The sequence below is a fragment of the Ambystoma mexicanum genome, chromosome 14 (assembly GCF_040938575.1).
Source record: "Ambystoma mexicanum isolate Mex_15411 chromosome 14, UKY_AmexF1_1, whole genome shotgun sequence".
NCBI lineage: Eukaryota > Metazoa > Chordata > Amphibia > Caudata > Ambystomatidae > Ambystoma > Ambystoma mexicanum.
In genome coordinates this window covers 189,236,636-189,251,338 of record NC_090940.1, presented here as the reverse complement: position 1 = coordinate 189,251,338, position 14,703 = coordinate 189,236,636, and the positions used below count along the sequence as shown (strand labels likewise).

The window sequence follows — 14,703 nt, the reverse complement described above, 5'->3', positions numbered from 1 at the left end:
ATGCGCTCGCTCCACTGTGAATCCTTGCAAGAGCTTGTCGGACCCTATTTCCTGCAGGATCATATTCTCCTCATAATCCGTAGGGTCCTGGCCTCCTTCTCCTTCCGGCAGGCCAACCACACGGATGTTGTTCCGTCTCGCTCTTCCTTCGGCTTCCTCTGCACGGTTCTCCAGGTTAGCCATCTGCTGCTTTAGTATGTGGATCTCCTTTGCATTATCAGTGCTGGTATCCGTGTTAGTTTTGACCGCACTCTCCAAGCTGCTTGTTCTGTCTGCCAGCGCCCTGACATCTTGTTGCAGCAGATTGACTTCTATTCCCACTGCGTCTATTTTAGCCTCCAAGGAGGTTCGCAGATCCGCCATAGCTGTCCCCCATGAGTCTCTTAGCTCCGTTATGGCCATTAGTATCTGGTGGTTTTCAGTCCCCGGGGAACTATCCGTGGGTACATTTGCGCCAGTGTGCGTCGATGCCGCTGGAGCCTGCTGTGTTTTAGCAAATGCATCCATCGTGGGTTGTTTGCTTTTGCTCTTGACCACTCTTCCCGCCATCTTGTGATCTGGATCAAATGTCAAAGGCCACTTTGTCCGTGGTGTAGCACTTCTATTATTCTGTTTCGCCGTGACGCCGTCACTCCAGGCCTGGGGTGTTATCTTTGGAGTGCCCCATGTGACTTTGTGTGCGCTGGGCTATGTCTTCGGGTGGGTTACATCCTCCCACGTTTCCACTTGGCTTCACCGCCTCCTGTGGATTGCTACTGGTCCCAGTTAGACCATCAGTGTCTTGGGCTCCTTATATACTACGCCTTCTATCTGTGTCCACTGGGGCCATTCCTATGCCATCTGCCTCCCAGCTCAGCTCCATACCTCGCGCTCTTCACTGTCGGCACTCAATGTACAGCCATTGCACTCTTTGGGGCCATTTGCCTTTACTTGACGCCTCAGGGTTCGTGTGGCGGAGAAGCCACTCAGACATATGACTCAGACAGAGCGGGAAGGCCTTTTCTTACCCTTGGCATCTGGCACTTTTATTTTGTGCGCACTATGGTATAGTTCTGTTTGTAAGAGGTGCTCAATTGGCACCCCCAATGGCTGATATCCGCCCCAGTCAGTGTTTCACCACAGGTCTCCGGTCCCATACGTGCTTATAGACGAAGGTATCTCCAGTGGGCCGCGCTAGCAGTTCTTCCTCAGCGCGGTTCCTATATCGCTTTTATTCTGCAGAATCACTGTGTTTCCTTCCTTTGTTTTGCGTAGGCGTGCCACTCGTGTTTGCCAGAATTTCACTTAGTTCGAAGCTACACTGTGCGGCGCCTTTAGATTCCGCACTGCATGACTTGCCATACGTAGAATGTACATAGCGGCCGTGGTGCACCTGGCTGCGCTCTGCGGGTGGTTGCAGCCGCAGGCTCGGGGGACTCACAATATTCCTACATGGCTTTGCCGCGGTTTAGCAGCTCCTGCACTCAGCGGTTCTTTGCTGCGAGAGCCTCTCCCCCATAGTCAGTTCCATATTCAGTATCGGGTGTGCGGAACCAGGGGCGCCTTGTCATGAGGCCCGTGCCGTTGTGCGCCCACTTGTATGCTGGCAGCGCTTTGTTCCAGCTATGGTTTCATCTGATCTCGCCTGTCATGTAGGAGAGGTGCCCGGTAAGCCGCGCCGATCCCCATTTCAGCTCGGCCTGACTGCCCGTGATTATTCAAGTCAGTAAGCCTTTGTCCTTCGGTCCCGCACGCACAGGTGCCTTTATTTATTCAGAGAGTGCTTGATGCGCGATCATGGAACCTCTGTTCCCTGTTGGTCCTGCACCCATTAACTGCTCTCCGCACAAGTCCTCCGCCCTCATTGGCTTCTCACGTGCAGCCCCTGTTTCCCGAAGCAGAATCCCCCGCGGGCGGCAGGGAGCAGCAGGCTCGACAGACCTGTATAGCTGGGGGGGCCGTGCGGGCTCCAGATGCCAGTCCCCACCCTTCCGCACAAGCGGTCACCGCACTCGCGACCTGGGTCCGCCCGTCACACCCAAGACCCATACGCTGGCTCTACGTCCTCACTGGTGGTCCCCGCTCACCGTTCCGAGCGCAAAGCTCCACACAACCTCCAAGGGACAGTGTGCCCTTATCCGCTTCACGCTCGGGTCTAGAAAGCTGTTCTCACTGCTGCAGCTGCACCTCCTTTGTTGTCCGCCATTTTAGATACTTTGTTTCGGAGCTGCCGAATGCTTCGAAGTCAGTTTCACTTCTGTTACTTGGCACGATTTACTTGGTTTTTGTAGGTGTGGCAGGGGACCCATTCACACGCCCGTGTCTCCATTTCTGATGTAGCTTGTTCATATTTAGTGCATGTTCTCACAAATCAATGTCGGATCCCCGGAGCAGCTCTCTCAGGCACGTCCTATTCCATGGCCAGTTGGCCACGCCCCCTACCACCTGATCTCTATCAATCTCTTCCTGGGCAAACTCCTGGAAAAGTTGGCCATCTCCCAGTTTACTCTCCATACTGAATCTGTTGGTTGTCTCCATGACCATCAGTCTGGCTTTAGAGCAGCCAGAAACACGGAAACTGCTCTCCTGGGCACCTGTAAAGACATGCTCTTGAGTCTCGACTGTAGCCTTCCTTCTATCCTCATCCTCCTTGATATTTCCTCTCCTTTCGACACAGTCAACCACGCCATCCTGATCAATAGTCTCTGTGACAACCTGGGCATCACGGATCAGGCCCTGGCCTGGTTGACCTCCTTCCTGGCTGATCGACCCTCCCAGGTTCAACTGAGGTCTTTTCTCTCAACCACCTCTCATCACTTATGGTATTCCCCAGGGCTCTAGCCTCTCGCACTGGCTCTTCAACCTTTAATTGGTACCTCTGGCCCACCTGTGCATCATCCACCGTGCTTTTTATATCATCTCCGGGAAAAGTCTTCTCAGTATATTCCATCCCGCTCACTCCGGTCTCAATCTGCTGTCTTGTCATTGGTTCCTCGGGTCAGACTATCTCAGACAGGGGGACGTGCTTTCTCTGTAGTGGTGGGGAAGTCTTGGAACAAGCTACTGCACACTTTACGAGCTACTGATGACCATCTCTCTTTCCGTCGCTCGCTGAAGACTCTGCTCTTCTAGGTTCTCTTTCTTCGCTGCTGATACCCCCTCTGCCTTCAGCGCCAAGATGCCCTCGGGCAATCGTGCGCTCTATAAATAAACTTAACATAACCTCATCTTAACTTCTCTCCTAACTTTCAGTGTTATGCGGATGACACTCAGCTCTCCTTCAGGCTCCCCTCTGGCTAATTCCTGAATGTCTATCCACGATGCCAGTATGGTGTGCCTCCAACGATCTCTGCCTTCATGCCAGTAAGACTGAGATCCTTCTCATTGGGGCCCCTGCTCCCACTTTCCCTCTCACTGTGGCTGCCCCCCTTGAGCCCTCGAACTGCGCCTTCCTGCAAGGCAAAAAATCTTGGTGTCATCTTCGACTTCACCCGCTCCTTCTCTCCTCACATCACGGACGTCGCTAAGAAGCTACCAGCAGCTGCACCGCCTCAGAGGTATTCTTCCTTTTCTCACTTTCCCCCAGAAGCTCCCTGTTTTGAGATCCCTGGTTCTCTCTAGGCTGGACTACTGCAACAGCCTCTTTCTAAATCTGCCTGCCTTCATCCTTTGCAACTAATCCAGAACAGGACAGCAAGACTTGTCCTTGGCCTCAAGCCCAGGGACTGTATCTCTCCAGCCCTGAAATCTCTCCACTGGCTCCCGGTGGCTGCAAGGATCAAGTTCAAGCCCCTCTTTTCTGGGGCTGGTGACCTCACTACATCCGACTCTCTCTTCCTAAGCACTTTCCTTCTCTAGCCCTGTGCTCATCCACCTCCAACTCTGACGGTCAGATGCTTATCCAGGCAGACAGTAGGGGGGGTAGATCTCTCTCCTCGGCTGGTGCCTCCCTCTGGAACAGCCTCCCTGCCTCTCTCAAACTTGAGCAGGACCACCTAAGGTTCCGGAAGCAAGTCCAGACCTTCCTTTTCGCTTCAGCTTTCTCTCTCTCTCACCTGCTGATGTACTTGTCTGCTGCACTAACTGGTTACCTGGCCACCCTCCGAACCTAATGGGCACCAGGCTCCTTGACGACCAAAAGCCCCATGCACTGCCTCAGGGCCTACCGGGAACCTAGGGACTGTATCTGCAACCCTACAGTCACCTGCCTCCTTGCACTCATTTAGAGCCGGCTTCCACAGCAGCACTTACTTGAGCTTTGCTACTGTATTCTCCACCCTCCCTCCTCCTAACACTTCTCCTCTCCCTTCCCCCTGTATTTGCATGATCTGAATGACACACGTCCTAGAAAGCTTGTTTTTTTGTCCTCCCTGTGTCTACCCTTCCTTGTCTTGTCACGCCTAGAAACACTTGTAGACAGGCACGTTTTAAATGACATATCATATCACTAATAGAGCTCCCAAAAAGGAAGAGGATTAACTACCCCCATGTATAGCCCTAGTAAAGTCCAAGTTGGTGGCAGGCCCTGCTGTAGACTCAGGAGGTCAAGTCACATGACCCACAAACTTAGTCAATCTCCTAACAGCACAGTTATCAGCAAAATACTCGGGTATAAGACAGTGCCAAGTCCAATTGTTCAAAAACAAAGATTTATCATCGTTATATTTTGAAGTTGCCCTTGCTGATGACACGTGTTTCGACTATCTTAACCAGCCTTTTCCAAATCAGGGCCAAATCACTCCTTATACATACAAGCTTGAATGCATGTTTTCTCGGTGTCATTGTTCTGAGGTTCAAGTATCAATGGGTGCAATCCCTGCAGCATTGGTGTGGCAGCGCTTTCACGCGTCAGTCCCTGTTTGGCTGTGAAACATGGACTGATGGGTACACTCTCGGGTACTTGGCTATAGAGCATTATCACTTGCATTCGTGACAAAAGATATCCGGCAGCTGTTGCATAATTGCATACTCACTTGCAGGCTCTCCGAAGTTATAAGAGGTGTCAGCCGCTGCCTCATTCTGCACCCTCCCTTTGACGTTGTTATTGGTGGTTCTCGGGTGAGTAGCGGGGCGATTGCTGCTCCAGAAAGGCGAAGATGGCATGGATAGCAGTGTTCATCTCATTGACAGTTATTGTATTAAAGGGATGTTACCAAATATCGGACAGAGGCACGCTGAAGTGGTCACTCTGATGCACATTTGACATCGCCCATATGGGCCATCTTCTTTTATTCCAAATATTAATGTAACGTGCATCTTGGCCGCTCGGCGCCTGTGCCCATTGAGTGGCACTGCCCAATCCTCGTCGCCAGTATTATTCTGCAGAAAATAAGCAGCGAGTGTGGTACTTTTCTTAGGCTTCATGTCTAAGGCCAAGATATATCAACGTGGCCACACCATTAATAATTACACCCCCCAACTGCAGTGCAATTAACATCGTTTTCTTATTAGTTGAGCCATTCACAGTAGGAGTCGATGCCCCATTGCAAGCCCCCGAAGAAGGTGAAGACCTGCAGAAGAGGTTCTCATGCCTCGTGGCTGAAGAACCGGTAGGGTGACGTTCCAGCTTCGCAGCCAAAAGGGATTTGTGTTTGTGTGCCGACTGGGCAAGGTCAGCAACAAAGGATCCTGGTCCCAAAGTAAATAAACCAAGCCCTCAGAACAAGCTAGGCGTTCCCACAGATGAGGATTGTGCAGAGAAATTGTGTTAAAAGCCCAATATGGTGACTGGTCATGATATGAACACAGAGTAGCAGAACCTGTCACTATACGTCCACACGATAGAGTAGTACTAGGATATTGCCTGACAGTTTAGTAATTAAAGAAACTGTCCAGTTGCAGCAACAGACCATGCTAGGCCTTTAGAATGATGCAGTGTTCTTGCTTCGGGTAAGACGAAATAGAATTACCACACGTCCATCCATGGGCTTCCCTCCCTTTCCCTTTACACGCCTTTTGTTCTTCTCAGTGCAACCTTGGCTTGGACCCCCTCCTTTATCTATTAATCCAGTCTATTCTGTGCATCCTCTCACTCCTTCTCCCTACTTGCTCCCGACCACTAGAATGTACTACTACTACATGCCAAAAATAGCTCTACCATCCAGTCCTTTTAATATGCTCTGAAGCTCCCGCTTCAAATCCTAGAGGGAGCACTCTTAACTTCCAGTCCCATCACTCCCACTCCATAACTACCCTCTCCCTCTCTGCCGCTATATTTTAGTTCTCTAGTAATTTCCGTCGCCTGATTCATCTCTTCACCATTCCGTCTTTTGTAAGCCACCCATTGTGCGATTACCCTGTATATTGCTGGCTCTTATGAAGTGTTTTGGTAAAAACACATTGTTCCTCAATCTATTCTATATTTATAAAAGTGAAAATGTGTGGGTTTGTTTGTGGCATGGCGAAGCATTGTTCCTTATACAATTCCACACCATTTCACCAATCTGCATCAAATTTTTCATAGTTACTTGTTAGGACCCTCTGAACAACAATGGTTACCTGACATTTGGACACCCCACCCCTATCCCTGGATTTAAGCACCCTTGCACATGAGACGGATGTCTGAAATCAGCGAAACATCAATGTGGTTGTAGAAGGACCGGTCTAAACATGGGGAACAGAACTCCTCGAAAACCACGTTTCAAGGCCCTAGGATGCACGGTTTCCGAGATATTTGCACCACAATGCACCATAACGGACTGCACCGCGCCAGGGTGAGGCGACACGTGGGGAGAGCACAGAAGGTCTCGGTATACAGCAGCACACCATCTCTTGCCTTCCCCCCGACGTCTTCGCCGGGGTATGTCAGCCAGCCACAAACGCCCATTCTTAGTGCAGTTTACCTCCAGGTGCTAAGTACATCAAGCGATAAGCGAATCGGAACAGCAACCTACAGGATCATTGATTTTTCAACAATTGATGAGTGTTCTCATGTCTGTCTACAGAACCTGTTCAGAGAACGGTACTTTTTGCTAGTAAATAAATACAAATAAGATACAAAGAGTACATGCACAGGGAAATTAAGGGGCACCATCGCATCAGCCCCCACAGTAAGGACCATAAGGGTATCTAAGCAGCACAAATTGCTTAGTCAATTCCCCAGTAATACCTGTATAGAGAATCACTGGGATGCATGTTCAGGTCAGCACAGGGAACAATCAAAAAGGTTAGACTACCCACAAAGTGGACACAATGAGGACTTTAAACCTTATAGGTCAGAGGTCTCTTTTGTTAAGTTAAAAGAGCAATAAGTGGACAGGGTTCGGTGGTCCCCCCAGATGCTCCATATCTGCCCAGCAACGTTCAGAACTCCTCTTGGACCCACACCTCACCCGGGTTCTAGAACAGGGGGAAGATGCCAAGCAGATAGCATGAGGCACAGCATTTAGTAAGAACCGATGTCCATAGCAATATAATGCACTGGTTTCTGACAGGGTTTATTCTGTGGTTCAGGATGCATTATGATGGAGCCCAATGAGACTGTACATGATTGTGCCATGGACTCGCAGTGGAAAGTGGGATCAGTTTACTTTTTATTTTTCTGAAAAGCCTCCTGGACGTATAGTCACAAACTATCAGGAGTTTGCTCACCCCAAGGAGAACACATACATGCTTAGAACACAGAAAAGTGATCCTGAAGGAGGAATGCAAAAAAGAATACCCGCTTTTTTATGTACAGCCTGCTAAACAGTTTTACTTCTATGTAGCACAGTAAACAAAATATTCAACAAAAACATTTTTATTAACAGGTTAGATAATTCGAAAAACAATGATTGATAGCAGTTTCATTAATTGTACTGTTCAGAACAAAAAACAACTATGTACATATTCAAATTCATATATTTTCAATGCTACTTCTGCCATTCTAAAGGATAAAATAGCCAGCTGTGGCACAATGGATTTCTGTATCCTAGCATAGTACTCTGCTTGTGGCCTCATTCCCTTTGATGTCACATAACCTCTGTGTAGCTTGATGCAATATAATATTGTATGATTATATCTCCAGCACAAATGTTGATTTTGAATAAGAGAATTGGAACAAAATAATTAAATAATTGCTATTTTTCTCAATTAGGTTGACAGAAGTCCAACCGGTTCAGGAGTGACCGCTCGTATTGCTCTACAATTTCAAAAGGGACAAATTGCGTTGAACCAGATGAGAACTTTCAAGAGTGGTGCTACAAATGCGTTGTTTACGGGAAAAGCCATAAAGGTAAGGAGAACATCTTTTCCTGACTTTTGTAGTTGGTTTACAAATAATTATTTTTCAAACTCTGTTCCTTATCTGCCACATGTCTTCTTTATCAATGCACTCATGTTTCAGACTTTCTTTGCAAAATATCACATTTAAGCAGCATTGGGGAATACTCTCTCTTGTGATCTCAATAATCCATAGTATCTTCTTTTTAGTCATTTTTGCAACTCTTTGTGAGCACTGTACTTCAAAGTAAATTGGCATTTTATGCAATTGTTCTATTCACTTAACATTAGCTATGAGCTTTTGCTTAAGACCTCTTTAGTTTGAATGTCCTGGTTACTGTGAGCTATTGATTATTGCAGCAACAAGTCATCAACAGCCACTCATTTCTTCAGTAGGAAAGACCTTTTATGCTCCTGCATAAAATCTGAAAATCACAGTAGAAGAACACTGCTGTAAAAAAATTAATGTGGTTAATACAGTCTGTAACCGTTTTGATTGCGCAGAGTACAACTTGAAAAATCTGTTCCAATATCTTGGATTTGCTCTTTGCACTTATCTTTGCGAGTCGCAATCAGCAGCAGAAGCGCTTTCATGCAAACTATCCGTGAAGGGGAAGTTTCTTTTGCTCAGTCTGTCTCTAGGAAGGTTCCTCTTTTCACAAGAGGCTGTGGGGTTGCATAGGGCTGCCCTTAAAGAAATGTTTTTGTTTATGTACCGCATGGTACTGTCCCATTCCCACTGATGGAGATTAAGTGAGGGTGGCCAGGGGATCCTCCCCATACTTAGCCTGGTCCATTTTTCACAAGCGTGAGGAGTCCCTGGCTGCCTTGATCACTCCTCTAGATGTCCCCAGAGCTAGGCAGGGGCTATTATTGTCCCCTTTACGGCCACGTCAGTGCAGCATCCACTTCCGGGTGGAGGTGGCTTCTTCATTTAGTATTAATAGCTACACTAAATTAGGGGGTCTGAGATTGTAAAGCCCAGGATATTGTATTGTCATACTCGGTTTCATAGTAACACACATTCTTGTAATTGTTCCCCAACCTCTGCCATAAGGGAAGTCATCTGCGTTCATGCGTCCCTTTGCAGATTATTGCTTTTTTATGGCTTTCGACAGGCTGTGATCACTATGCTGGTTGCAGCGCCTGGGTCAGACCCTCCAGCCTTTTCCTGAAACACTGTATTTTGGAAAGTGGCCTTTAAGACTGCGATTTTATTTGTTGTTTGGGGCACTATGCAGTGTCTATTTGCACAGTCAGATGCAGGTTCTTTGCTTGGTGTTTATGTAGCCTTTTATACCGAGGCAGGGGCCATTATCACGAGATAATGATCCACACCAAGTAATGCCCCAAGGCGAAGCTGAGGCCCATAAATTGGGGAAGGGTCATTATCCTTCACGATAATGACCCCTTCGAGATCCATAAGGCTATTAGCACATACACATAGTGGTAATTGCAATACATGTTAGTTTTTGTGATACAGTAACCACGTTATATTAATAGTGAATAAAGTAAACAAACTGAATTAAATGTTTTTTTGTTAAATAAGGATGTCTTCATAAGTAAAGCACTTAAAATGCTAATTTAGTTATACACGAGTGGGTTTAACGTCAGGATGCATTAGGTGTTATGTAAAAGTAAAATAAATCTTTAAAATAAAACCATTTACCAATGTTCTAGGTTTCTCTTTCTTGTGTTAAATAGGATGTTGCAGCAAAAGAAGCTCCTCTCAGACAGGAAGTGTCTCGTGCAAAGACATCTTGCCTGGAAATTGCATTGTTTTGTGACTGTTTACTTTTGAAGCCAGAATGTACAGAATCCAGTTAAAACCAGCAGTTATTGACTTCACTCTGAACATTCTGATTTGCTGAGCAGAGGTGAATAACGATCTCCATGTGCTAATTAGAAATATGGTAATTTAGATTGTGCCATGAGAGCAGCAGCCCTTTCTGGAGTCTTGGTACTAACTGCTGAAATGGTGGGCTATTTTGTGCTTGCTGATTTATCTACAGCCAGGCTAGTCCAGAATGCCCTTGCTGAGCCTTCTCCTTCACAGTCCTCTAGATCCTCATTGATTTGAGACAGTTCTCTGATTCGGTAAAGGGGTGTTTTAACCACAAGTTTTGTGTTAATTTATGATGGTCTATTGGGGCCACCCAATCCCTCCTAAGCTCTGCTGAGTTGTATTAGGGGGCGGTCGGTGCACATGGAATATTTGGTCTTATTTTATGTATTGAGTGAGAGCCTACATTCAATAAGAAATAATGTTGGTGCTAAACGGAAGCATTAGATGGGCAGTAGTCTATAAACCTGTCATGGTCATGAAGTCAGGAGCACAGGCATGCAGGGGTTGCATGCACAGAAGACCTGGGTGGACACTGTCCTGGCGCCGTTGGCGCCAGGCTCATGAACAAAAGTAAACAAGAACATCCATTTAACACCAAAAAACTAAGCCGGCCCTAGTGGGCATGCCCACGATCTCAGCTATATAAGATGCCCCGATCTGCAAGACAGACTCTTCGCGTTATTCTGCAGTGCAAGCAGCGTAACGCTCACTGTCGCCTGAGGTCAGACATACCTTTTAAGATCCTGCTTCCTGGACATCCTGCTTCCTGCCAGCATACGTACCAACTGGGGGAAGCTGTTCTTACCTGTACATCTCTGCGGCGAACCAAGTATTCATCTTTACACTTTCCGGAACGCCGTAATCTGCATATTGGCACCGCAGCACGACACGATCCATCGTCGACAGCAGCGCCTGCAGGGAAAAACAGAAGACAAGGTTAGACATAGAAAAAACAGTCCGTTTAAGGTTGCGCTTCGCCATACTTCGCACTTTTCCTTAAACCTTCACTTACCTGCTGTCGAACATTGCAGTAGCATCCATCTTCCATCCGGCCGCGTCTCGCGTCTCACAGCTGCATTGAGGCTGCATTTCCAACTAAGGGAAGAAAACAGAAGAGATACAATATTGCAGGCATAAATAGGAGCAACATATAAAGACATTAAACAGAATGAACAGCATCACAAGAGCTCAAGAAAGAATTACCAATCATAAGGAGAAGCCTAGTCACAGCTGGACTGGACTAATCCTTATCAGAGATCAGTGAAGGAACTAAATCCCATTCGAAGCGCCCCTGCCAGAAGTAGCATAATTGACAGGTGAGCTTTATTGGCCGGCGTACGCTCACAGAAACCATACTTTGGTGTGAAGGGTTTGAGAGGTACAACAATCACAGATTGGCGCACTCACACACTCTTATCTCCACGCAGGAGCAGTATCACCACTTACCACCGCTCACAGCTTTTCTACTGAGCGAGAGGCCTGAAGGGGGTGATTCAAGTTCATGGAGGGCTGCGACCGTGCCCCAAAGCCTCCGCAGAGACCAGGTGAGCGTAACAAAAACATAGCATTTTGAAGAGGGATGGGGAATGCTACCATCCCTTCCCCCGAAATTCATGACACGGAAGGAGGCCAGGAAACCCTGCAAACACCCATTCTATTTCAGACTGATTCCCAGTGGTCCAATGATTGACAAGTATATCCATAGATACCCCCTCAGCCAGCCATACGCCCTTAGCCAGCCCTACAAGCCAGGAGCGGTACAAATGTACCGCAGAGTGGACGAGGAGCCCCAGGCTATAACCAAAGACACCTCAATCGACAGTCTCGCTTAAATGCTCCAAGAAGCCATGTTGCTGACGTTGTTAGAGACATCACGGCATAGCTGCGTTGGACATGAAGCACACGTGCCATCTGCACTTCAGGACACAAGCACACACTCAAATACATGAAGAACAAGAGTGTACAGTTCTATAGTTCAAGGCCAGCCACATATACATACTGTCATTGCTTTTATTATTTTGTCATCAGCCAAAGGCAGCAACACAGAAACCGAAGAAGCAAGCGATCCTGAGCACAGCTTGCAGATGCTTACATGCGAATAACCCTATGGAACTGCAGGAGCACCTATGGGACCTGACAGAACCAAGCGTGACTAACCTATGGAGAATGTAGTATAGCACGAACACTGTAGAAACTGCATTGCAAGGGTTTAGGGAAATTACAGCAGGCCACAGGCCCCTCAGCAAGAACCAAGCTGAGCTGAATTCAGGCTGGACAAGAGCAAGACGTGTGGTACAGGGCCCGCTGCCAAGGCCACAAGATACGGATGACCTTCCATTCCCTGGATGACAAAGGCACCAGCTGCAGTAAATACAAATAATTCCTCATTATTCAGAGCTGCAAAGCTCAAAATCGTGGTCTCTGAACACGTGACCCGGCCGAAGCAACAATGGATATCAACCAGCCCTGGGAAAGAGAGCCGCTCTCAGGCTACCAGACAGAGGACTGCAACAAATATGCTACAATATGAGACAAGTGTTGCACCGAGCAAAAGAGCACCCTCATAGATTAAGGTGGTACACACAAGTTACAATGCAGACACATAGTCATTCATATTACCTGGAAAAGGTACACTGAGAGCTGAGAATCTTTGCAGATCCCAGGCCTTGGGACGTCTGCTCCAGCTAACCACAGTTTAGTATCCTACGGGTGGGTAGGAACGGCTTAGAACCGATGGTAAATCCACCACACTACAACATTGTTATAGATATTGACTTGGGGGATGGACCAGGCAAGCCACCTGACATGCGAGGGCCAGTAGAATAACATGTAAAGTGTCCACTATAGGTGAGAAGGGGCTCGGTATCAAATTAGGAGAGCCAATAGGTTTCCTGGAGAAGGGCCCAGGTTGTGATGTCATTCTGATGCAATTGTACGGTAAAAACCGGTCTGCAAGCCAAGGACGAACGAGTTGCGGATGGATTCTTCCTGTTTCTGTGCTGATCCCTGTTGGTTGTGTGTATGGAAGGGGGGGAGTGGAAAGTGCGGAGCAGAGTAGAGAAACACAATATTAAATAAGATAAATAAATGCATAAGGGTGATAACACATGGTAGTTCAGTCAACAAGTGGCAGGTGAAAGTTTGTCAGATACGGTATATCTGATAAGTGCAGAAGAAAGGTAGGGGGGACTGTATGGTTACAGATACAGAACCCTAGTGCAGGGGGTGGCCTGGAGGCAGTGCAGGAGGGTGGCATGGTGAGCAGGTACCCGAGCCCAAATGACAGAGGGTGGCCAGGTGCACGGTGCCAAGGGAAGAAGCAGATCAACAGGGAGAAAGGGGGGCAAAGGCAGAGGCAAAGAGGAAGGTCTTAAGGTGCTTCCGGAACCGGAGATGATTTTCCTCCAGTGTAAAGGTGGCCGGGAGGCTGTTCCAAAGGGAGGCACAAGCCGAAGATGGAGATCTGCCCCCTGCTCGTTTCTTTGCTAAACCACTGACCCTGAGGGAGTTGGAAGCAGAGGAGCAAAGGGCTTGAGAAGGGAGGTATTTACGTTGGGATAGTTGAAGGTATTTTGGACCCAAGCCCCAGAAAGTCTTGTGAACAATGCAGAGGGTTTTAAATGTAATCTTTGCATCCACTGGGAGCCAGTGAAGGGATTTCAGGGCTGGAGAGATACGATCCCAGGGCCTGAGGCCAAGGACAAGTCTTGCAGTCCTGTTCTGGATTAGTTGTAAAGGGTGAAGAGTGGAGGCAGGTAGATTAAGAAAGAGGCTGATACAGTAATCCTGTCTGGAGAGAACCAGAGCTTGGGAGACAGTAAGCTTTTGAGGGAGGGAGAGGAAAGGCAGAGTACCTCCAAGGAGGTGCAATTAAAAGTTTGACTTTTTGGAGACGTCAGAGTTGTGTGCAGAGAAGGAAAGTGTGGAGTCAAAGATAACACCGAGGTTCTTAGCCTTGCAGGTGGTGGTAGGGAGAGGGTCAAGGGAAGCCGGCCAGAGAGTGAGAGGAAAAGGAGATGGTGTACCAATAAGGAGGATCTCGGTCTTGTTGGGATTTAGACATAGATCATTGGCAGCACACCAATTCTGAATGGTGATTGGATAATCGGAGATGAGAGAAGGAGAGGAGGAAGCTGAGGGAAGCCTGAAAATGAGTTGGGTGTCATCAGCATAGCACTGGAAAGTTGAGCAGAAAATGGAGATGCAGTAGGCGAGAGTTGCCAGATATTGGTTGAAAAGCCAGGTCGAGAGGTTAGACCCCCGGGGGATACCACATGTGAAGAGAGAGATAGAAGATAAGAAGGACCCAAGTTGTACAAGGGAGGGTCGATCAGAAAGAAAAGAGGTCAGCCAGGCCAGAGCCTGATCAGTGATACCCAGGTTGTCATGGAGACGATTGAGCAGGGTAGTATGGTTGACTGTGTCGAACACAGAGGAGAGATCAAGTAGGATGAGGACAGAGGGAGTGTTAGTCAAGGTTGGAGAGCAGATCTTCACAGATGTTCAGGAGAGCTGTTTTTGTGCTTCTGGCAGCTCTGAAGCCAGATTGGTGGTCATGGAGGGAGCCAACCGAGTCACAATGAAGATTAAGCTGAGATGGCCAGCTTTCCCAAGAGCTTACCCAAAAAGGGAGTAATGGAAATTGGGTGGTAGTTTGCTGGACAAGATGGATCAGCAGT

General features: G+C 47.7%; 1 protein-coding gene across 1 annotated transcript in view; it reads left to right on the top strand.

Moving 5' to 3' along the window:
• Positions 1-14,703, top strand: part of L3HYPDH (trans-L-3-hydroxyproline dehydratase) — an 857,007-nt gene that overhangs the window by 708,393 nt on the left and 133,911 nt on the right. Inside the window, exon 4 of the mRNA XM_069638894.1 lies at positions 8,054-8,191. Within this exon, the coding sequence (XP_069494995.1) occupies positions 8,054-8,191 (138 nt within the window). The remainder of the gene's footprint in view (positions 1-8,053; positions 8,192-14,703) is intronic.